Source organism: Mchenga conophoros, linkage group LG2, assembly GCF_057382185.1.
Source record: "Mchenga conophoros isolate Kocher_MC1m ecotype Shallow Benthic linkage group LG2, M_conophoros_male_GT1.1, whole genome shotgun sequence".
NCBI classification, from domain to species: Eukaryota; Metazoa; Chordata; class Actinopteri; order Cichliformes; family Cichlidae; genus Mchenga; species Mchenga conophoros.
In genome coordinates, this window is record NC_140527.1 from 31214925 (window position 1) to 31240524 (window position 25600).

Consider the following 25600-nt stretch of genomic DNA (forward strand, 5'->3'; position numbering starts at 1 on the left):
AGTGTTGTTTTTCAAAGCCAGAGGTCCTAGAGGAAAAATAATAATAATTTTGCCTGCATATGAATCCAAAGTAACATTTTTTCAGCTTGTTGCTGTTGACTTGACTTAAATACTTCTTATACAGGAGGATGAAGGATGGGATTACATGAACAATGTTCTTAGAATTTGCATATTGCTATTCAATTTTGTTAGATTTAAGGTAAGGATGGGTATTTTGGTTAATGTTAGGGAATATTTTGGTCATCGCATTATTTCTTCGGTTTGTTCGCGGTCTGCATAAATAATCATTATGCTGTTCACAATTACTATTTTTCCTGTTTTCAGGAAACAATACATTTAACAATAATGTGTTTCATTTATTATTTTGTGGGTCATAAACCTACAGCTATCCCTTATTTGGGGGAAATGGCTATCAGAATTTATTAATTACATTTGTTTCATGCTTTTTCATGCTTTTTGCTATTTACATTTTATCAAAATGATTGGTATAAGTGTTGTGTTCAGTCAGACATTACCTTTCTCATTATTTTGTTTTTAGTCACAAAAGCATGTCACTCATTCAGAGACTATGAGCCTAAGGGCCTTTAAAACATTAATCTCACAAACTGAGCAACAGCAGCTGTACAAGGGCTAGTGCAATAAATTTCTTATTTATATTATATTATAATTGCAGTACCACATAATTGAGACGTACCATTAGTTTCAAAAAGAGTGTTACTGTGTACCTCTGCTTCAATGCTGATAGTGTGTCAAATTACGTTAAGGCTTGATTTTATAGTAGATAGTGAGATCAGGTAGAAAGGGATTTAGCAAACAGATGAACTCAGTCTTTTATGCAGACCAAAACTCACAGTAGATACTGGGCCAGATAATCTATGCATTGCATTACAGATAATGAAGTGAGAATCTGCTTAATGGGAATGAGGGGAGCAAAGTTGTGCAGAGACAAAAAAAAAAAAAACCGTGATACCAACATAACAAAATGTGTTTATTTTGCTTGTTAACAGACTGCTATAAATGAGGTGCTCATGATAAGGCTGGAGTGTAATTTCTCCCTAAGCCCTTTACTGCCCGATTTTTGTCACTTTGCTTTGTCCTAGAGCAGAGAACTAAAGTAATGAATTATAGTGATAATGCTTCTAATAGAATAATGATAGAAATAGACAGAAATTGTGAAATGGCATAAAAATACTCAGTACTTTGTAAGCAGTATATTAGAAACAATTCAGTGTAAACCTGCAACACATGACCTTTGTGAAAGCATCATGTTAGATCTCCTTGCATTATATAAAAAGCTGTACTTTTGGCAGTTTGTCATGCCAAATGTTTAAAAGTGCCAAAATATTGCTGCTGTTGCTTTAGGTGTTTTCAAAAGAGAATTCCTATCCAAGCATTTTTTCATCTGCTATAACTGTCACTATCCCCATTTGTGTTGGATTAGGGCTTCTGTAAAGTATGTAAAGTAATAATTCTACTATGTTGGTCCTCCAATATGATTAGGTGGAATCATCTTAGCGATGCCATGAAGAGCAGCTTTGAAAGACAGCAGCGCATAAAATAACCTAGGATTTCACTCAGCTTTAAACTTCAGGCTAATGGCTAGACAGCATTATTATTATTATTATTATTATTATTATTATTATTATTATTATTATTATTATTATTATTATTATTATTATTGCTATTATTATTATTATTATTAGTAGTAGTAGTAGTATTATTCATGCATCCATTCTCTTCCGCTTATCCTTGTCAGGGCTGTGGCTGGAGCCCATCCCAACTACCATGGGGGGAGAGGCAGGGTACACACTGGACAGGTCACCAATCTTTCGCAGGGCTAACACATAGAGATAGACAACCATTCCCACTCACATTCACACCTTTCGGCAATTTAGAATTACCAGTTATGTAATTCTAGCTGTCCGTAGCTGACATCCCCATCTAACCCAACCTCACTAACTGCATGTCTTTGGACGATGGGAGGAAGCCGGAGTAGCCAGAGAGAACCCGCACAAACACAGGAAGAACATGCAAACTTCAGACAGAAAGGCCCTGGCCAGGTGGTGGAATAAAACTCAGACCTTCTTGCTGTGAGGCAACAGTGCTAATCACCATGCCACCATGCTGCCACCATGTTGTTTTCTTTAATCTGTTATGTATTTGCTTTGTCCTTGACTTTAAACTTTGCATGCTTATACCCACTTAAAAAGATCTGTCCCATTGAATTATTTTTTAAAGCTGCATATATTGTATGCTAAACATATGGTATGAGAGGACTGTGAATTCAACTTTACAGTCTGTAAGAAGCTGTAGTTTGTGTTGCTGTTGGATTGTGCTGAACAATACAGAGGCATGTTGTTGATATTTAATCTGACAAAAAGGGCCTGACATATTAAAAAAACAATAGCCACATATATAAAAAAACACAGTTTCAAAAAGGCAACTGAATTGAGTAACACTAAAGCAGAATGCCATAACAATAATGAAGGTGGCATTTATGTCAGCAGTCATGTATCAGTGAGTCTTAGACAGAAAACATGTGGGGAAACATTAAACTAGCAAGTGGCAATAGGTTTTTTCTTCCCTCACTGTTTAACACTCCTCAGCCAAAAACACACATGCATGCAAACTAACATGAACACTCAAACAATATGTGACACTTAGAGCAGATCATTTATATCCCTATCATCACATCTTAAGAAGGAACATTATTTTTGCTGCTGCACAAGTAGATGTTTAAGTTTTGATGTTAATGAGAGTGGAAATTGGTGTTTGTTATTCTCGGTAAACGGAAGTATGCTTAAACGATTTGTAGGCAAGTTACTATTTTTATAAATAGTTATCTTCATTTCTGTGGAAAGTGGAGCAACCTCACAGAACCATCTCAGTCATTTCTCAGTGTCAGATTCTCTGCAGGCCAGCGCTCTCCTCTATAATTCATTCTTTTTTTATGCTCTTCCACCGAAGCTCTGCCCTTCGAATGCGCCTCTGAATGATGCATGTTTCATGCTGCATGGCTATTAAGAACGTAAAAATAGATATTACACAAAGCTGAAATGGTGTGCAGGTGTAATGTGTGTGTAAAATATATATGACACATTTAAGTATGGATAAATTATGCCTTGCAGCTCTTTGTGTGTAAATTGTGTACAGTAGAAATGTCCGATGCTTGCCATATATTCTGCATAATCTTTACTTGTTTTGATTTGTAAATGATAGAAGAATTTCTCTGTTTTCTTCTCCCTTTTCTTTGTTTTGATATGTATCAAGCTGGATGAGATTGTGCAGGTATTGTTAGACTCAGTAGCTGACATCGGCATCTTCTTTCCCATCTGGGACAGTTGACATTTTAATTTCCGCAGGCAGAGGAAATGTGTAGTAGACACACAGCCTGTTAGTGTATCTTTAGCACTGATACAATTTTGGAAGTGTGTGACGGTGCTAATCTAATTTAAGGCTTTATATCTTTGCCTGCCTCTGATATCAGTCTATGTCTGTCTGTGGATATGGAAACTGCAATGGAGAACAAAGAGAGTGATTTTTTAAAAGGCTCCCCCTTGTGGCAACAAGTGGATATTACCAGCCTGTCTAAATATCAATGCATTCAATTATTTAACGTGTTACCACTCTGCATGTGGTAGTATATTGAATGCTATTTTTTACTGAGTTTCTCATGCAGTATTGATCTGCAGATAGCAGGTCTGTCCCCAATTTCCAGCCATACCAAAAGCAGTACACTGACCTATTCCCCAGTGAACTGTTTGATTGACAAATCTAGGTTATCCATGCATATAAAGCTAGATTTATTCTTAATCCCACTGAGAATTGTTTGAGTCAAGCTATTTCAGTGTGTGAGTGAGGGAGAAAAAAAGAAAAGAGGAGGAGATGACAGAGACAGACTGTACCAGATGCTTTCTGTGCTCTATGTTACACTCCATGGTTGAATTTAATGTATCACTGTGGACAGTGTGAAACAAAATATGATTTTTAATCAAACACAATCCTTTTTTTTTTTAGTTTATATGGTTGTGTTTAAATGCCTTGTCCTTGGCTTATGTACTGACTGCTCATAAAGAAGGGTGTGGTGGAGGTAGAGGGGGAGGCAGGGTGGGGCATAGACAGGGGCTGCATCTGCGTCACCATGGGTACCAGAAGGGAGATAGTAAATCAATTCTGGGTGCTTTCTATAACACTGCCTTTGTTGCTAGGCACAATACTGAGCCAATCACTGTCCATTTCAGCCACAGTGACCAATCAGATTTCTGTGCTACCTTTGCTGTTACCAAAGCCTGTTGAAGCTCCTGTTTATTGACAGCTTTGATTGATGCTCTGTTTTTGCAAAGTAATCCATGGCTGTTTTTCTGCTTGCACAACCAGTTGCTGAATTACACATTTTAAAATTTGAGTCACAATGCTGAACTATATGTGAATGGAATTCATGCTGTCTCTCATACCTTTTATATTTCTCACTCTCACACCTCTCTCACACAAACCACACAAACCACACAGAGCCTGATCAGCCCTTCATGTATTTGAACTCCAGACTGCAATGTTGCCATTCATGCTGTGCAGATGCTTGTTACTAATTAGATACAGTATCACAGATTCAATAACACATCGTCTTTGATCAGCCCTGCTCTGCACATTAGTGATCATTTCCTAACTGATCAAACTTATGGAGGTTCTTACACTAAATGAAAACATTGCTAGTGTAAATAAATTGTTGAATACATTAAAACATAAAATGAAGAGTGAAGTTTTTTTTTACATTTTAAAGCAAAATACACTATATGGAAAATGTTTTCTAAATACTAAATAGTATATGGGATCCTTAATCCTTAGGGATTAATAAAGTATGATGATTATGATTATGATTATGTTTAATATTTACTTAGTTGATAGGTCACTATACTGTTTTATTTCCCCAGCAAGTCTGTGATAAATCATGACACACAATAATCACACTGTAGCAGTGGCAGGATGTTGCTCCTGTATGTTGTTTTACAGTAGAGTAACTAATTATGTGATTTTTGGGCATTGTGCCATTGTTTTCCAAATGAGTGAACACTGTGTTCTATTGTGTTGGTGTGCCTCTCAGGGCTGTGTGCATGCGTATGTTTGGGCATGCTCCATATTGCTGTGTCCCGGTTTTGATCTTGCTCATGTTTCCGCGGACCCGCCCCTGTCCTACTTAGTCCAGAAACCAGTGAAGGCAGGCACAGATTTGGAAATAAATGATTAAGTGGTAGTTGGTTTTAAAACTAGGAGTGATTCATCTTTTCTTGCATCCTTCCTCTCTTTATTATATTAGTCATAGATTATTTCACAAATTGTGTAAGTAGGTAAACAGCTGATTGCATGCCCAGCTTTCCAGTACATAGATGTTATTACAGTTACGCTGATATGCACATAATTGTATGCACAGTTCTCTAGTAAGTGGATATTATTCTATATAGTGAATTTACATCTGCATATGTCAGAGCTAAAATGCATATAAGATCATTGAAAAGTAATTTTTCCATTATTGTATTATATTACTCTATTGCAATAGTCAAGTGCTGGATAATTCATATCACACCTGCTTTTCTGACAATAAGCAGACACTGCATATTAAATGGGCCCAGTGCATAAAGTGCACAAAGTGAAAAGGATTTGAAAAGTAAAAAGCATAATATAGTAGTACTTATACACAAGGAGTAGGTTGCCCTCTTGTGTCATGATGAGATACATGCCACATAAAAACCCCACTATGACATTAGTATCTCATCATATGAAAAGGACGTAATGTGCAAATGGCAGGAGGGACTATGTGTGTGTGTTTGAGGTCTCCAGAGGCCTGGCACCAAGAAGGTAGGATGTGCATGGCTGAATGCAAAGGTCAGGCTCTCTGAGGGTTTGTGGGGGGTGGAAAGAGAAGCAGACACTTCTGTAAAAGTGCTGTGACAGTGAATGTGCCGCTGCAGTGCTACATTACCAATTACAACTGCAGCCCTGCACAGTCTGGTGAGGTATGCGCAAGAGTATGGTTTGTGTGTGCTTGAGTGAGTTTGTGTGTGTGTGTGTGTGGGGGGGGCACAAGCAGATAAAATGTGGAAGTAGATATGAAATCTAATTTGTCATTTTTGTGCTATCTGACGCATTCTGAAAGCTAAACACACAGGCTACTGCATTAGTGTGTGTGTGTGTGTGTGTGTTCACATATGCATTCATGCCTGTGCCCAAGATGGCGTTGCTATGGAGATGAGAGCTGTGCAGAGGGAGAGAGGAAAAATGGGGGTAGGACTCGCCTAGAAGCATGTTTAGATCACACCCTTCCCCTATCTACTCACGCACACAGATCAACAGTACAGTATACATCCTTAGGACACACACACACTTACTCATAAACACGCACACAAAACCGATGGCTGTGTGAAGGCATGAGATGATTACATGCAGGCAATATAGAAGCTAATGTGGTGGCTGTACTGTATGTGGTAGTATCCCTTTAATAATGCAGTGAACACACCTAAAGCAGTGCTGCTGACTGCTTCCGCCCCTGCAACCCCCTCCCTTCACCTACCTCTCACTGCTTTATCTGACCCTTTCATCACACTGCCAGTGGTGATTCTAGTTTCACCTCTAACATTATCGTGTTATGGGCAAACAACAGACAGAGAAGAAGGTTAAGTACATGTGTACTTAACCACTAGACTTATTTTTAACAGCTCTCATATTTTAGGTAGCAAATAATGTAAATTTTTCTATACAACAGTTTAATCACTATTAATTATTCAGAAGTTTCAATTATTATACCCAGAGGAAGAATGACTTTTATCAATGCATGCATGCATCGGTTTTAAAAACAAACGCACACCTCTCTCGCCTATGGGGTGCCACAGCATTCTGTCTTGGGACCGTTACTGTTTCTGTTGTATTTAGTCCCTCTTCTTCAACTTCTTAGCTCTTTTCCGAATATTTCATATCATTGTAATGCAGATGATATTCAGCTTTATATCTCTTTTAGGCCACCTGATGTTTCTAAGCTTCAAAGCTTCAAATCCTGCTTAGATTCCAGCAGAGATTGGATGGCTGATAATTATCTTCAACTAAATACTGATAAAACTGAAGTCATTGTCTTTGCTCCTGAGAAATTTGTTCCCCTCGTGGTTAAAATCTAGGCCCTCTTGCTTCTTATATTAAACCCTCCATTAGGAACCAGCTCTGACGCTGCACACGCACGTTAAATGTTTGGTTCGCTCTTGTTTTTACCATTTAAGAAATATTGCTAAGCTTAGTCCCATTGTGTCACACTTCGAATTGGAAATGATTATTTATGCTTTTGTTTCATCTCATTTAGATTATTGTAATTCCTTGTTTACTTGCTTAAGTAATGCCTTCCTGGAATGACTGCAGGGTGTTCAAAATGCTGCTGCTAGGCTTCTGACAAAGTATCCCAAATGCTCCCATGCCACTCCCCTGCTGATTCAACTGCAATGGCTCCCTGTCAAGTTCAGGGTCCATTTAAAGATTATAATCATGACCTATAGGGACCTGCACGGTGTAGCTCCAACTTACATCAGTGATCTTCTTCTTCGTTATCGCCCCAGCGGGTCCCTGAGGTCTTGTGACCAGGGCTTGTTGGTTGTCCAGCATACACGGTTAAAAACAAAAGGTGACAGAGTGTATGTATCAGTGGCGACCAGACTCTGGAACTCACTCCCTTTGAGTTTGAGAACTGTGGACTCAGTCATTTCTTTTAAAAAGCAGTTAAAAACTTATCTGTTTAACTTGCTTTTGGTTGATTTTGTTTGTTTGAGGTTGGTCTAGGTGTATAGGTGTTAAAAATCAATTGTTATTTTTGCATTACTGTTTAAACAACTATGTTTTGATGAACTAAACATTCTGCATGTTTCCCTAATTAACTCTATCACCGAATGAAGAGGTGTGGATGGCCTTATGGATATGCTCAGTAACCCACCACTAATTCCGGGGTGTATTCAGAGCTGCTGGCTAATATACTGTGTTTCATCTATGTGGAACTAGGTTTTCCATAATTACAGAAGCCATGGATTTGTTTCTTTTAAAAATGTATTGTTTGTTTAGAATAAGAAAAAAAAAGTGTTCATCCCCTCACTGGGCAGCAAAGAATACCAAGTGTGAAATTTATGGAACATTCATATTTGTTTCATGGTGACTTTAGGAGAATGATAATCCAGACTGAAGTCCTGTAAAGTCAAAGTAGTGTAGTCTGGCCCTAAAATAAACCATGAATAATTGAATTTCATAACGGGTTGCATAATTGCGATGGTGGATATGTATGCATTTGCTTGTGTATGTTAATAAACCACAAGAGCACTATACTCTCTCTTCTATACTTTACCTACTGTTTTCTATTACATGCATTAGGAAAATGAACACACAGATCATCCTATGTGAGCCATTATTATTATTAATATTGTCTGTGGGGGCTGACAGATGATTGTAGTTGTGGGATAATATTTTCAAATCAAATCGTGTTTTCTGAGGAATGGAAATAGGGCAGGAGTTTCTGAATCTAGGGCTTGGGATTACAAACAAGCTCATGACTACTGTCTCTGTGGAAATGTGGAGTAATACTAAAATGCACCAAAAATACAACACGAGAAGCAGACACCCCCTCCTGTGCTCATATGTGCAGAAGAATATAGGTACGATTAAATATATTTATTGCCCAAAAGGCTGAAAAAGAAAATTTAATTAAAAGATAAATAAAGAAGCCATTGATGTGGGTGCAGAAGAAGAAACTGTACTATTTTTTATGGTTTAGGGAGGGTTTTTTTGTTTGTTTGTTTTTTACTGTTTTTGTTTGTTTGCTTGCTTGTTTGTTTGTTTTTACGCACTTTTAGGGAAAAAATACATACAAATTTGTAGACATGATAAAACTTGTGGTGCAATTCACACATTGCTATATAGGCATGGCTGAATGCTAAAAATTTCAGGCAGCCTCCAACTTTTTATCCGTTTATTAAGCTCACATTAGTAGTTAATAGAATCTACAAATAACTCTTAAATTGAATGGAACAAAGAGGTTTAGTGGAAAAAGGTAGAGTAATGTGGGATGCGATGTATTTGATACTATCACTTTCTACAAGGACACTCATTCAGGTGTTGTCCATGGTGCAGAGAAGAGTTGTTCCGATTTCTGATGTTAAGCTTTTCAGATACCTTTGGTGTGACCTGATGGCTGCAGGAGAAGCAACTGTTTTCACTGGCCTCTGCATTGCGCTCTTTTCACCACGTGGCGTCGCTGTTGATCCATTAGTTACAGCCCTAATAGAACTTGGCCCCTCCCGTTTACAAGCGATATGAACGATTTCTGTCTTTGTTATAAGACTCAAACGACGGTGGAACAAACAGAATACTACAGTCAAAAAGCTCCCTGATCGTCCATTCTTTCCTAAATATCTGAATGCCACTGGAGCTCAAATTTATGCTTTGTTCACATTGAACAGAGATGTCGCCCTTTAAATTGAGCTATTTTGGGATGTATTTGTGCCTTTTTTTACTGGATGTTTACTGGCAGACTGTGGCTGGGCAGCTCTCCTATTCAATCTCAGAGGAGGTAAACCCGGGGACTCCTGTTGGGAATATCGCTAAGGATTTAAACCTGAATTCACAAGAGTTGGAATCTCGTATGTTTCAAATCGTTACTGGATCAAAGAGAAAATTTTTCGAGGTAAATCTAAAGACTGGTGTTCTGTATGTCAGTGAGAGAATAGACAGAGAGGAGCTCTGCTCGGAGGAGCTAAAATGTCCAGTAAGTGTAGAAGCCGTAATAAATAACCCATTGAAGCTTTATCGTATTGATGTAGAGATCTTAGATGTAAACGACAATGCTCCTTTGTTTACAACCAAACTGCAAAATTTATATATTGCAGAGAGCACATTGCCTGGAGTGAAATTTGAATTATCCGAAGCAACTGATGCGGATATGGGGAAAAACGGAGTAAGCACTTACAAATTAAGCCAAAATGAAAAATTTTCGTTGGCCGTGCACAAAGCAGGTGACCGTGTGTCTGCTGAGTTGGTGCTGCAGAAAGCCTTAGACCGAGAAAAGCAGGCAGTCATCACTATGACACTGACAGCTGTAGATGGAGGGACCCCACCGAAATCCGGCACCTCGCAACTCGTTATTAATGTATTAGACAATAATGATAATATTCCGATCTTTAGTGAATCCTTGTATAAAACAAAAATTCCAGAAAACATTCCACTGGGGTTAAAGGTAATCACAGTGAACGCCACTGATGCAGATGAGGGTTTAAACAGTGAGATTGTATATTCGCTGAGAAGCAAAGACCAAGATCACGTACTTGATATATTTGAAATTGAACCTCAGACTGGTGTCATTAAGGTCAAAGGGAAAATAGACTTTGAAGAGAGGAGGGCTTTTGAGGTACGTGTTGTGGCCAGTGATAAAGGGCATCCTCCGATGTCCGCTCACTGTAAAGTGCTGGTAGAAGTGGTGGACTTAAATGATAATGCTCCTGAGATCACGGTGACGTCATTACATAGGAAGGTAAAAGAGGATGCTCCTGTAGGCACCGCAGTTGCACTTGTATCTGTCCTCGATAAAGACGGTGGAAAAAACGGTGATGTGGAGATCCAAATTAAAAACAAAGCGCCATTCAAACTCGAAACTAACTACAAAAATTATTATTCGCTGTTAGTTGATGGACCTCTGGACAGGGAGAAATTCTCTATTTACAATGTCAATATAATCGCTAATGACAAAGGGATTCCACCACTTACCAGCACAAGTGTAGTTTCCATACACGTTTCTGATGTCAATGATAATGCACCTCTGTTCACGGAGGCCGTAATTGATGTTTATGTGAATGAGAACAGTCCAGTGGGAGCAGTCATTAAAAGAGTGACTGCAACTGATGCAGACATAGACCAAAATAGCCAAATCAGCTATTCATTGTTAAAAATTGGCAATAACCAGCTGCTGTTATCTACAATGATTAATATCAACTCGGAGACAGGAGATATAATCAGCCTGCAGTCTTTTAACTACGAGGAGTTAAAAACATTCCAGTTTAAAGTTCAGGCCACAGACTGTGGTGTTCCTCCGCTCAGCAGCAACGTGACTGTGAACGTTTTACTCCTCGATCAAAATGACAACAGTCCTACGATTCTCGCGCCATATTCTGAGCATGGCTCCGTTAACAGTGAGAGCATCCCCTACTCTGCTGAAGCGGGATACTTTGTGGCAAAGATCAGGGCTGTAGACGCAGACTCTGGATACAACGCGCTGCTTTCTTATCACCTGTCTGAGCCCAAAGGAAACAACTTGTTCAGGATCGGAACCAGCACCGGGGAGATCAGGACTAAGAGGAGAATGAGTGACAATGACCTCAAAACTCACCCCTTGGTGGTCTTGGTCTCTGATAACGGAGAACCCTCCCTGTCAACTACTGTGTCTATTGATGTGGTGGTGGTTGAAAGCACGGCTGAAATCCAGACTCCGTTCAGACATGTGCCTGTAAAGGAGGACAGCTTCTCGGATTTGAACCTGTATCTGTTGATCGCCATTGTGTCGGTGTCCGTCTTCTTTCTGCTCAGCCTCATCACTTTAATAGCAGTCAGATGCCACAGGACAGATGGCACTTTCAGCAGGTACAGCGCCCCCATGATCACCACCCACCCTGACGGGAGCTGGTCTTACTCTAAAGCTACTCAGCAGTATGATGTGTGTTTCAGCTCAGACACGCTCAAGAGTGACGTAGTGGTTTTCCCCGCCTCGATTCCACCTGTAGATGCAGAACTGATCAGTATTAACGAAGGAGACACTTTTACCAGAACTCAGACTTTACCTACCAAAGAAAAGGTGAGTCCATGAAATTTTAAAATACTTGCATATTGTCATTCCTCGTCATTGCAGATTAAACGGTACCATTTTTTCTTATCTTAGCATGGTGTATCTTCTGATTTAAACTAGATTCCAAATATATATATGCTTCAGCTTTAAAACGTTTAGTTGTGCCAATTTAATAATATCCATCATTTGGACAGCAGTGCGTTCATGTAGCTGTCCATGGTGCTGGTGTAGGCATTCTAGTATATATAAAAATGTGATCTGAAGGCCGCAACAATTATAATAATAATTAAGTCACATTTCTGATATGTGCATTGCTCTTTGTCTCTGGTTACTCAAAGGATAGACAGATAGCACATTAAGCTGATATACGCCTTGACAATTGTATTATTCATATTTGCTCATATTTTCATGTTTTGTGAAAAGGAGATAAGGCAAGTTTTAATTCAATTTGGTTTATATATATGCTACACCTGTCTTTAAATAAATATATAAGGGAGCTGGACATTATTTGCCATTACCAGATTGGCATCTTGATGCATTTATCTTGAAGGCTTAAACGAACTTATGAGATTGTTTTGTGATAATGTAGTATTTTTAAATGACCACATGGGGACATTGTAGACCATCACATTTTCATAGTGCTCTTGGTTGTTCGAAGCTCCTCCTAGATTTAGATGATGGTGACGATGATGCTTTGCAGGGCTTTGTTACAAGAGGGGCAGTATGAGAATACATTGTGCGATCATCGCTTTGTCCTTTACTTCTTATATACACGGAAATCTGGATTCTGCCACTCTAATTTCACCTTGAAGACTACGATCCATATGCTGTGCTCGCACAGGATAGAAAATGTCGACAGGGAGGATACGCAGTTCTTTTGGGATTTATGTAGTCGTTGTTCTTTTGGATTGCTGCTGGCAAGTGGTGACTGGGCAGCTCTCTTACTCTGTATCAGAGGAGGTAAACCCGGGGACTACTGTGGGAAATCTCGCTAAAGATCTAAATCTTAACGTGCATGACTTGAGGACGCGTATGTTTCAGATTGTTAGCGGATCAAAGAGAAATTATTTCGATATAAATTTGAAAACGGGTAGTCTCTATGTCAGTGAAAGAATCGACCGTGAGGAGCTTTGCGCAAAAGCTGCAATATGTACTGTTAGCGTAGAGGCCGTGATCAACAATCCACTGAAGCTTTATCGTTTAGATGTAAATGTAGTCGATATTAATGATAATGTGCCACATTTTCCTGAGAATTTGCAGTATCTTAATATTGCGGAAAGTACTGTGCCAGGGGGGAAATTTGGATTTATAGGGGCATCGGATCTTGACGTTGGAAAGAATGACGTTAGTTCATACAAGTTGAGTCAAAATGATTACTTTTCTTTAGAGGTCCACAAAGGAAGGGATAGTGTGTCTGCCGAGCTGGTGCTACAGAAAGCTCTAGACCGAGAAATACAACCTACTGTTAATCTTACAGTGACTGCTGTCGACAGCGGAAACCCACCCAAGTCAGGAACATTGCAAATCATTGTAAATGTTTTAGACATTAATGACAACGCTCCGGTTTTCAGTAGGGCTTTGTATAAAACACAGATTCATGAAAATCTACCAATGGGTAAAACAATTATATTTTTAAATGCAACAGACGCAGATGACGGATTAAATGCTGAAACTGAATATTCTTTTAGAAGTAAAGGTCAGGATCATGTTTTAAATGTATTTCAAATAGACTCTAAAACGGGAGCGATTTCAATTAAAGGTAAAATCGATTACGAAGAAAGTTCTGCATTTGAGATTCATGCTGAGGCGACTGACAAAGGCCAGCCTCCGATGTCTGCTCATTGCAAAGTGTTGGTAGAAGTGCTGGATCTAAATGACAACGCTCCTGAGATCACGGTAACGTCACTACTAAATACAGTGAAAGAAGACGCGGAAGTAGGTGCAGCCATTGCACTTGTCTCGGTTTTGGATAAAGATGGTGGGAATAACGGGGCAGTGAAAGCTGTGATTGCAAATGAGACTCCATTTAAACTGGACACAAACTATAGAAATTATTACTCTTTAGTGGTTACTGGTCCGCTTGACAGAGAAACTACAAACGAGTACAATGTTACTATAATAGCAACTGATGAAGGAGCTCCTCCTCTCTCCAGCACCAGCATAATTAGTGTTCACGTTTCTGATGTCAATGACAACTCGCCTCGCTTCTCTGATCCGATACTTAATATTTATGTTAAAGAAAACAGTCCAGTAGGAGCAGTCATTAAAACTCTGACTGCAACTGATGCTGATGTCGATAAAAATGGTAGAGTGAGCTATTCTTTTTTAAAAAGCAGCAGTGACTCACTACCGTTTCCTACAATGATTAATATCAACTCAGAGACAGGAGATATAATCAGCCTGCAGTCTTTTAACTATGAGGAGTTAAAAACGTTCCAGTTTAAAGTTCAGGCCACAGACTCTGGTGTTCCTCCGCTCAGCAGCAACGTCACTGTCAACGTTTTAATCCTGGATGAAAATGACAACAGTCCCACGATTCTCGCGCCATATTCTGAGCATGGCTCCGTTAACAGTGAGAGCATCCCCTATTCTGCTGAAGCGGGATACTTTGTGGCAAAGATCAGGGCTGTAGACGCAGACTCTGGATACAATGCGCTGCTTTCTTATCACCTGTCTGAGCCCAAAGGAAACAACTTGTTCAGGATCGGAACCAGCACCGGGGAGATAAGGACTAAGAGGAGAATGAGTGACAATGACCTCAAAACTCACCCCTTGGTGATCTTGGTCTCTGATAACGGAGAACCCTCCCTGTCAACTACTGTGTCTATTGATGTGGTGGTGGTTGAAAGCACGGCTGAAATCCAGACTCCGTTCAGACATGTGCCTGTAAAGGAGGACAGCTTCTCGGATTTGAACCTGTATCTGCTGATCGCCATTGTGTCGGTGTCCGTCTTCTTTCTGCTCAGCCTCATCACTTTAATAGCAGTCAGATGCCACAGGACAGATGGCACTTTCAGCAGGTACAGCGCCCCCATGATCACCACCCACCCTGACGGGAGCTGGTCTTACTCTAAAGCTACTCAGCAGTATGACGTATGTTTCAGCTCAGACACGCTCAAGAGTGACGTGGTGGTTTTCCCCGCCTCGTTTCCACCTGTAGATGCAGAACTGATCAGTATTAACGAAGGAGACACTTTTACCAGAACTCAGACTTTACCTACCAAAGAAAAGGTGAGTCCATGAAATTTTAAAATACTTGCATATTGTCATTCCTCGTCATTGCAGATTAAACGGTACCATTTTTTCTTATCTTAGCATGGTGCATCTTCTGATTTAAACTAGATTCCAAATATATATATGCTTCAGCTTTAAAACGTTTAGCTGTGCCAATTTAATAATATCCATCATTTGGACAGCAGTGCGTTCATGTAGCTGTCCATGGTGCTGGTGTAGGCATTCTAGTATATATAAAAATGTGATCTGAAGGCCGCAACAATTATAATAATAATTAAGTCACATTTCTGATATGTGCATTGCTCTTTGTCTCTGGTTACTCAAAGGATAGACAGATAGCACATTAAGCTGATATACGCCTTGACAATTGTATTATTCATATTTGCTCATATTTTCATGTTTTGTGAAAAGGAGATAAGGCAAGTTTTAATTCAATTTGGTTTATATATATGCTACACCTGTCTTTAAATAAATATATAAGGGAGCTTGACATTATTTGCCATTACCAGATTGGCATCTTGATGCATTTATCTTGAAGGCTTAAACGAACTTATGAGATTGTTTTGTGATAATGTAGTATTTTTAAATGACCACATGGGGACATTGTAGACCATCACATTTTCATAGTGCTCTTGGTTGTTCGAAGCTCCTCCTAGATTTAGATGATGGTGACGATGATGCTTTGCAAGGCTTTGTTACAAGAGGGGCAGTATGAGAATACATTGTGCGATCATCGCTTTGTCCTTTACTTCTTATATACACGGAAATCTGGATTCTGCCACTCTAATTTCACCTTGAAGACTACGATCCATATGCTGTGCTCGCACAGGATAGAAAATGTCGACAGGGAGGATACGCAGTTCTTTTGGGATTTATGTAGTCGTTGTTCTTTTGGATTGCTGCTGGCAAGTGGTGACTGGGCAGCTCTCTTACTCTGTATCAGAGGAGGTAAACCCGGGGACTACTGTGGGAAATCTCGCTAAAGATCTAAATCTTAACGTGCATGACTTGAGGACGCGTATGTTTCAGATTGTTAGCGGATCAAAGAGAAATTATTTCGATATAAATTTGAAAACGGGTAGTCTCTATGTCAGTGAAAGAATCGACCGTGAGGAGCTTTGCGCAAAAGCTGCAATATGTACTATTAGCGTAGAGGCCGTGATCAACAATCCACTGAAGCTTTATCGTTTAGATGTAAATGTAGTCGATATTAATGATAATGTGCCACATTTTCCTGAGAATTTGCAGTATCTTAATATTGCGGAAAGTACTGTGCCAGGGGGGAAATTTGGATTTATAGGGGCATCGGATCTTGACGTTGGAAAGAATGACGTTAGTTCATACAAGTTGAGTCAAAATGATTACTTTTCTTTAGAGGTCCACAAAGGAAGGGATAGTGTGTCTGCCGAGCTGGTGCTACAGAAAGCTCTAGACCGAGAAACACAACCTACTGTTAATCTTACAGTGACTGCTGTCGACAGCGGAAACCCATCCAAGTCAGGAACATTGCAAATCATTGTAAATGTTTTAGACATTAATGACAACGCTCCGGTTTTCAGTAGGGCTTTGTATAAAACACAGATTCATGAAAATCTACCAATGGGTAAAACAATTATATTTTTAAATGCAACAGACGCAGATGACGGATTAAATGCTGAAACTGAATATTCTTTTAGACGTAAAGGTCAGGATCATGTTTTAAATGTATTTCAAATAGACTCTAAAACGGGAGCGATTTCAATTAAAGGTAAAATCGATTACGAAGAAAATCCTGCATTTGAGATTCATGCTGAGGCGACTGACAAGGGTCAGCCTCCGATGTCTGCTCATTGCAAAGTGTTGGTAGAAGTGCTGGATCTAAATGACAACGCTCCTGAGATCACGGTAACGTCACTACTAAATACAGTGAAAGAAGACGCGGAAGTAGGTGCAGCCATTGCACTTGTCTCGGTTTTGGATAAAGATGGTGGGAATAACGGGGCAGTGAAAGCTGTGATTGCAAATGAGACTCCATTTAAACTGGACACAAACTATAGAAATTATTACTCTTTAGTGGTTACTGGTCCGCTTGACAGAGAAACTACAAACGAGTACAATGTTACTATAATAGCAACTGATGAAGGAGCTCCTCCTCTCTCCAGCACCAGCATAATTAGTGTTCACGTTTCTGATGTCAATGACAACTCGCCTCGCTTCTCTGATCCGATACTTAATATTTATGTTAAAGAAAACAGTCCAGTAGGAGCAGTCATTAAAACTCTGACTGCAACTGATGCTGATGTCGATAAAAATGGTCAAGTGAGCTATTCTTTTTTACAAAGCAGCAGTGACTCACTACCGTTTCCTACAATGATTAACATCAACTCTGAGACTGGAGATATAATCAGCCTGCAGTCTTTTAACTACGAGGAGTTAAAAACATTCCAGTTTAAAGTTCAGGCCACAGACTCTGGTGTTCCTCCGCTCAGCAGTAACGTCACTGTCAACGTTTTAATCCTGGATGAAAATGACAACAGTCCCACGATTCTCGCGCCATATTCTGAGCACGGCTCCGTTAACAGTGAGAGCATCCCCTATTCTGCTGAAGCGGGATACTTTGTGGCAAAGATCAGGGCTGTAGACGCAGACTCTGGATACAATGCGCTGCTTTCTTATCACCTGTCTGAGCCCAAAGGAAACAACCTGTTCAGGATCGGAACCAGCACCGGGGAGATCAGGACTAAGAGGAGAATGAGTGACAATGACCTCAAAACTCACCCCTTGGTGGTCTTGGTCTCTGATAACGGAGAACCCTCCCTGTCAGCTACTGTGTCTATTGATGTGGTGGTGGTTGAAAGCACGGCTGAAATCCAGACTCAGTTCAGACATGTGCCTGTAAAGGAGGACAGCTTCTCGGATTTGAACCTGTATCTGCTGATCGCCATTGTGTCGGTGTCCGTCATCTTTCTGCTCAGCCTCATCACTTTAATAGCAGTCAGATGCCACAGGACAGACGGCGCTTTCAGCAGGTACAGCGCCCCCATGATCACCACCCACCCTGACGGGAGCTGGTCTTACTCTAAAGCTACTCAGCAGTATGACGTATGTTTCAGCTCAGACACGCTCAAGAGTGACGTGGTGGTTTTCCCCGCCTCGTTTCCACCTGTAGATGGAGAACTGATCAGTATTAACGGAGGAGACACTTTTACCAGGACTCAGACTTTACCTACCAAAGAAAAGGTGAGTCCATGAAATTTTACCAAAGAGAAGGTAAGAAATTAGCAAAAACAATGCAATGCATAAATCCATGCCTTGGGTAATCTCCATGTTTTGTTTGTTTATTGTTGTTGTTGTTGTTTTTAAGTGGAATATGTTAGTACTAACTTCACAAACTATTTAAAGATGTGATTTTTCTTTATCGGTTTGGAGTTGAGTTGAAATGTACAGTTGTTAATAAGCCAAAATAAACAAAGTTCATGAGCCTTTCGAGTTTAGACAGAACGTTATTGTCGCTATCCGTGGTGCTGAAATCAGAAAGGTGCAAGTTGCCGGTCATTTGGAGGGTGCATCAGGGGACTTAATTGGGGCACGGTCGACAAAGACAAGTGTATTCCCTGGAAACTTGACATACAATTCATGATAGATCTTTTTACTTAGTGGAGAATGGTGTAAAGTTTGTTTTATCACATTTAGCAAGGTTATTCGACCGCTTATTCAATCACCTTCGCTCTCATACTTTTAGAAATTAGGAAAATGTGTTTATTTTATGTCATAATAGTAGTAAGTTCTTGCTGTATCTTTCTTGTGTCGAAATATTTTCAATAAGGTCTGTCAATTCTAACTCGTGTACTTTTAGACGGGGTATCACCAAGAGGAAAGTTATGATTTTTTTTCTTTGTTAACTGAGAATTAATCAGAATGGGAAAAGGAAAAAAAATCCTTTGAAATGCACCATAACATATAAGTTAACAGGGTTATGTTCATAATTAATGAGAAGTTGATCGCCTTGGACGGGTGGGTAGTCATTTAATTGTTGCTGTTCCTAAAGCTTAAATGCAGTTATTTTACATTACCAGATGGTGGCACTGAAGACCATGACATCTAGATGTTATTTCTAAAGGCATAAGACTCCACCCAGAAACAGAGGATGATCTTTCTCTGGGCTTTGTAACAAAGAGGCGCAGAGCGAGAGAGAAAGGGCGAAAAATCCATCAGGCTGACTTGTTGTGATTGCCTTTGTTTGCGGATATCTGACGGTTGCTGGTGGACACAAAGTGTGCCTGATTTCGGTGGATTTAATCATGCAATTCCCAACAAAAACAGATATTTTGCGGGCTTATTCTGTGGCCATGCTGCTGAATTATTGCTGGGAAGCGGTGTCTGGACAGCTCTCGTACTCTGTATCGGAGGAGGAAAATACTGGGACATCTGTTGGAAATATTGCCAAAGATCTAAATCTCAATGTACAGGATTTAGAGTCTCGTAGGTTTCAGATTGTTAGTGGATCACAGAAGAAGTATTTCGATGTGAATTTAAAAACTGGTGTTCTTTATGTCAGCGAAAGAATCGACCGCGAGGAGCTTTGTGGAAGGGCTTCAAAATGTACTGTCAATGTAGAGGCGGTGATCAACGTCCCGCTGAAGCTTTATCGCTTAGAGATAAATATAAAAGATATAAACGACAACGCACCAGTTTTCTCTGAGAAGCTGCAGTCACTTGATGTTCCAGAAAATACTTTACCGGGAGTCAAATTTGGACTGATAGAGGCATCAGATTTGGATGTCGGTAAAAACGGTGTTAATACATATAAACTTAGTAATAACGACTATTTTACATTAGATATTCATAAAGGAGAAGACAGCGTGTCTGCTGAGTTAGTACTGCAGAAATCGTTAGACAGAGAGCAGGATTCTGTTATAAAACTCACGCTGACTGCAGTAGACGGAGGAAACCCACCCAAGTCAGGGACATCGCTTATTATCATTTCCGTGATGGATACTAATGACAACCATCCCGTGTTCAGTAAGTCTTTGTACAAAATTAAAATTCCTGAAAACTTGTCCAGTGGGTCGACAGTGATTACGCTGAATGCAACAGACACAGATGAGGGTTCCAACAGTGAAATTGAATATTCTTTGAGAAAAAAAGGTCAAGATCATATTTTAGATTTATTTGAAATTAATTCAAAAACGGGAGTGATTTCAGTTAAGGGTAAAGTCGATTATGAAAAAAATCGTGCATTTGAGATCCATGCGGAGGCAAGTGACAAGGGTCAGCCTCCGATGTCTGCTCATTGCAAAGTGTTGGTAGAAGTGCTGGATCTAAATGACAACGCTCCTGAGATCACGGTAACGTCACTACTAAATACAGTGAAAGAGGACGCGGAAGTAGGTGCAGCCATTGCGCTTGTCTCGGTTTTGGATAAAGATGGTGGGAATAACGGGGCAGTGAAAGCTGTGATTGCAAATAAGACTCCATTTAAACTGGACACAAACTATAGAAATTATTACTCTTTAGTGGTTACTGGTCCGCTTGACAGAGAAACTACAGACGAGTACAATGTTACTATAATAGCAACTGATGAAGGAGTTCCTCCTCTCTCCAGCACCAGCATAATTAGTGTTCACGTTTCTGATGTCAATGACAACTCGCCTCGCTTCTCTGATCCGATACTTAATATTTATGTTAAAGAAAACAGTCCAGTAGGAGCAGTCATTAAAACTCTGACTGCAACTGATGCTGATGTCGATAAAAATGGTCAAGTGAGCTATTCTTTTTTAAAAAGCAGCAGTGACTCACTACCGTTTCCTACAATGATTAACATCAACTCAGAGACAGGAGATATAATCAGCCTGCAGTCTTTTAACTACGAGGAGTTAAAAACATTCCAGTTTAAAGTTCAGGCCACAGACTCTGGTGTTCCTCCGCTCAGCAGCAACGTCACTGTCAACGTTTTAATCCTGGATGAAAATGACAACAGTCCCACGATTCTCGCGCCATATTCTGAGCACGGCTCCGTTAACAGTGAGAGCATCCCCTATTCTGCTGAAGCGGGATACTTTGTGGCAAAGATCAGGGCTGTAGACGCAGACTCTGGATACAACGCGCTGCTTTCTTATCACCTGTCTGAGCCCAAAGGAAACAACTTGTTCAGGATCGGAACCAGCACCGGGGAGATCAGGACTAAGAGGAGAATGAGTGACAATGACCTCAAAACTCACCCCTTGGTGGTCTTGGTCTCTGATAACGGAGAACCCTCCCTGTCAGCTACTGTGTCTATTGATGTGGTGGTGGTTGAAAGCATGGCTGAAATCCAGACTCAGTTCAGACATGTGCCTGTAAAGGAGGACAGCTTCTCGGATTTGAACCTGTATCTGCTGATCGCCATTGTGTCGGTGTCCGTCATCTTTCTGCTCAGCCTCATCACTTTAATAGCAGTCAGATGCCACAGGACAGACGGCACTTTCAGCAGGTACAGCGCCCCCATGATCACCACCCACCCTGATGGGAGCTGGTCTTACTCTAAAGCTACTCAGCAGTATGACGTGTGTTTCAGCTCAGACACGCTCAAGAGTGACGTGGTGGTTTTCCCCGCCCCGTTTCCACCTGTAGATGGAGAACTGATCAGTATTAACGAAGGAGACACTTTTACCAGGACTCAAACTTTACCTAACAAAGAGAAGGTAAGCGCATATTGGTCTTAAATATCCTGGAATGTTATTTATTGTGCAAAACCACGGTCGAGAACAGAGTATGAATCAATAGGGGTTCACCCGAATTAAATTAAAAGAACTTAATTGCCACGAAAAAAATGGGGATAAATCCAGTTCAAGTTAACTAATAAAATAAATCACTTGGATATATTTTGTTAGGCTTCTTTTACGCATACTCATAGTTTGTGGTATTTACTTCTAGCAAAAGATGTGCAGATTTTGAATCATACCCTATACGTTGTTCTTCATGGTACTGAACGGACGATTATGCACGATGCCAACATGCTGGGCAGTTATACTGTACTTTAAATAATGTCTCGCTAAACATGTGTTCGAGTATTCATATCCTGGCTTTGTTAACCTTAACAGGTTGCAGCAATGTATATTCAAAACAATTCTGAAAAAAAACCTCTTTTTACATGGCTTGGTTCTGTTAATTTCTCAGTTTTGTATTGTAAATATTTTTATTGTCTGAATAATGCTGAAGGTATCATATATTAGTATATGTCTATGAGAGTTCATTCATAATTTTTTTATAAATGTATGAATTTAAAAAAAACCCTGAATGATAACAGTATTCAGAATAATGCCAGAATGGCAGCACGTCATGGTTGTTGTTCCTCAAAGCACACAACTGTTTAGCTAGATAATTAAGGACACTTAATTTCCTGATATTGAATGCACTTCTGGAAAATGTCCACACGGGGACATTGTAGACCATCAGATTTGAATTTCGTCTTTGGTGTCTCGGACTCCTCCCAGAGTGTATTTTTCTGGAATTCAGACAAAGAGAATCGGAGGGCGAAAGAGAACGGTGCGACAACCATTTTCTGATTCATGGGAGATGAGTCAAAAAGCATCACTCTCATGTCTTACTCTGTTTAATTGTTTGAATTTGTTAATGTAATATACGGGTTTGAATTAATCCGCTTCCCGGTGAATGTAAGAATGAATATACTGGGCAAATCGAGCTGTATATGGATATATCTCGTCTTCGTGCTGCTGGATTGTTACTCTGAAACGGTTTCTGGGCAGCTCTCTTACTCCGTCTCAGAGGAGGTGAATCTGGGGACTGTTGTCGGAAATGTCGCGAAAGATCTGAACATCAATGTCCAGGATTTGGAGCCCCGCATGTTTCAAATCGTTACTGGATCAAAGAGGAAATATTTCGAGGTAAATCTAAAAACTGGAGCCCTCTATGTTAACGGGAGAATAGATCGAGAAGAGCTTTGTGGTAATGACGCCAAATGCTCACTCAGTGTAGAAGCTGTTATTAATAATCCACTGAAACTGTACCGTATGGAAATTACGATTTTAGATGTAAATGATAATTCTCCTTTATTTGAGAGTACGTTGCAATCAATGAACATTACTGAGAGCACAGCGGCGGGAGCAAAATTTCCTCTGCATCAAGCTCACGATGCTGACGTGGGTAAAAACACTGTAAACACCTACAGGCTGAGTCAAAATGAACATTTCTCTCTTGATGCACACAAAGTTCAGGGTGTAACTCCTGAGATGGTGCTTCAGAAAGTTTTAGACAGGGAAAAACAGTCTGTGATTACGCTCACACTGACTGTCATCGATGGGGGAACACCTGCTAAATCCGGAAGCATGACAATAATAGTTAATGTACTGGACGTTAATGACAATCCTCCCGTTTTCAGCCAAAGGTTGTATAAAGCTAGAGTCTACGAAAATGTTAAAATAGGCACATCAATAATTACATTAAATGCGACTGATTTAGATGAAGGACAAAATGGAAAAGTGATATATTCATTTAGTGAAGTTGGTCAGGGGAAACAAACTAATTCATTTGTTATAGATGAGAAAACAGGAACTGTAACGAATAAAAGGAATATTGACTATGAAGAAAGTAATGCTTTTGAACTTCGAGTACAAGCCAGTGATGGAGCCTCTTCCCCTCTCACGTCACATGCCAAATTACTGATTGAGGTTTTAGATGTTAATGACAACCCACCTGAAATTTCAGTCACATCGTTATTGAACACTGTTAAAGAGGATGCATCAGTTGAAACAGCCATTGCTCTTGTTTCAGTATTTGATAAAGATGGAGGTAAAAATGGGATGGTGACATGTAAAATTTCCAATAATGTTCCTTTTAAATTGGAGTCAAATTATAAGAATTCATATTCATTAGTTGTAGACGGTCCTCTTGACCGAGAGACTGCACCTCAGTACAACATCAGCATCACTGCTACTGATGAGGGCAGCCCACCTCTCTCCAGCACGAGTGTTATAACTGTTCATGTGTCAGATGTAAATGACAACAAACCTCAGTTTTCAGAAAGTGTGATCAACATCTACGTGAAAGAAAACAGTCCAGTAGGAGCAGTTATTAAAAAAGTGACAGCAGTTGATGCAGACATTGATCAAAATAGTCAGGTGAGTTATTCCTTTTTACAAAGCAGCAGTGACTCAGTGCCGTTTTCTACATTATTAAACATCAACTCAGAGACTGGAGATATAATCAGCCTGCAGTCTTTTAACTATGAGGAGTTAAAAACGTTCCAGTTTAAAGTTCAGGCCACAGACTCTGGTGTTCCTCCGCTCAGCAGCAACGTCACTGTCAACGTTTTAATTCTGGATGAAAATGACAACAGTCCCACGATTCTCGCGCCATACTCTGAGCACGGCTCTGTAAACAGTGAGAACATCCCCTATTCTGCTGAAGCGGGATACTTTGTGGCAAAGATCAGGGCTGTAGACGCAGACTCTGGATACAATGCGCTGCTTTCTTATCACCTGTCTGAGCCCAAAGGAAACAACCTGTTCAGGATCGGAACCAGCACCGGGGAGATCAGGACTAAGAGGAGATTGAGTGACAATGACCTCAAAACTCACCCCTTGGTGGTCTTGGTCTCTGATAACGGAGAACCCTCCCTGTCAGCTACTGTGTCGGTTGATGTGGTGGTGGTTGAAAGCACGGCTGAAATCCAGACTCCGTTCAGACATGTGCCTGTAAAGGAGGACAGCTTTTCGGATTTGAACGTGTATCTGCTGATCGCCATTGTGTCGGTGTCCGTCATCTTCCTGCTCAGCCTCATCACTTTAATAGCAGTCAGATGCCACAGGACAGACGGAACTTTCAGCAGGTACAGCGCCCCCATGATCACCACCCACCCTGATGGGAGCTGGTCTTACTCTAAAGCTACTCAGCAGTATGACGTGTGTTTCAGCTCAGACACACTCAAGAGTGACGTAGTAGTTTTCCCCGCCCCGTTTCCACCTGTAGATGGAGAACTGATCAGTATTAACGGAGGAGACACTTTTACCAGGACTCAGACTTTGCCTAACAAAGAGAAGGTAAGGAAGTATTACATTTCGTATTCACTGCTGCACTTCTTCGTTTGGAAATCTTAAAAGCCTAATGTAATTTATCTTCATCTCGTAGTTTTTATCATCTTTAGCAATACATTTACACACTTCTTAGCTGTGACTAAAATAATACAAATGCGAAGAAATTACTGTTGCTGAGTTTACAGCACGACAGGATCTTCTCCAACTCTGTGTTGTTGTTCTCTTTTCTGTTGTAACGTGAATTTTTCATGGCAGTTTCGCATTATCACGCATTTGTCGCTCTCCGTGGTGCTCAACGTATGTGTCCTTGTCGGGTTCACGTGCACGGTTAAGGATGTGTTTTGACATATTTAGTAGACGTTAAACAACGTATCACAACATCGATAACGTTTTTAAACATACCCCTATATATTTAACATTTGTGCTCGCTTCTCTCTTCACTTTAAACAAACAAGTGTATTTGCCCGATTATTTTTTAAATTTAGCATTTAAAATATCACATACCTTA

At 40.1% G+C, this 25600-nt stretch overlaps 1 protein-coding gene and 2 pseudogenes across 27 annotated transcripts in view; all 3 read left to right on the top strand.

The window, feature by feature from the left end:
• LOC146582295 (protocadherin alpha-C2-like) overlaps positions 1-25600 on the top strand; it is a 213204-nt gene that overhangs the window by 89186 nt on the left and 98418 nt on the right. Inside the window, exon 1 of one of the 27 annotated variants that reach the window (XM_085294214.1) lies at positions 12568-15076. The exons of 24 other annotated variants lie outside the window; for them this stretch is intronic. In XM_085294214.1, the coding sequence (XP_085150340.1) occupies positions 12695-15076 (2382 nt within the window). In that variant the 5' untranslated portion in view covers positions 12568-12694. Of the gene's footprint in view, positions 1-12567; positions 15077-15796; positions 18299-19290; positions 21742-25600 lie in introns of those variants that run through there. 2 more of the 27 variants (XM_085294206.1, XM_085294222.1) reach the window with 2 other exon arrangements.
• On the top strand, positions 9352-11866 carry LOC146582297 (protocadherin alpha-3 pseudogene; annotated as a pseudogene).
• Positions 22584-25437, top strand: LOC146582298 (protocadherin alpha-10 pseudogene; annotated as a pseudogene).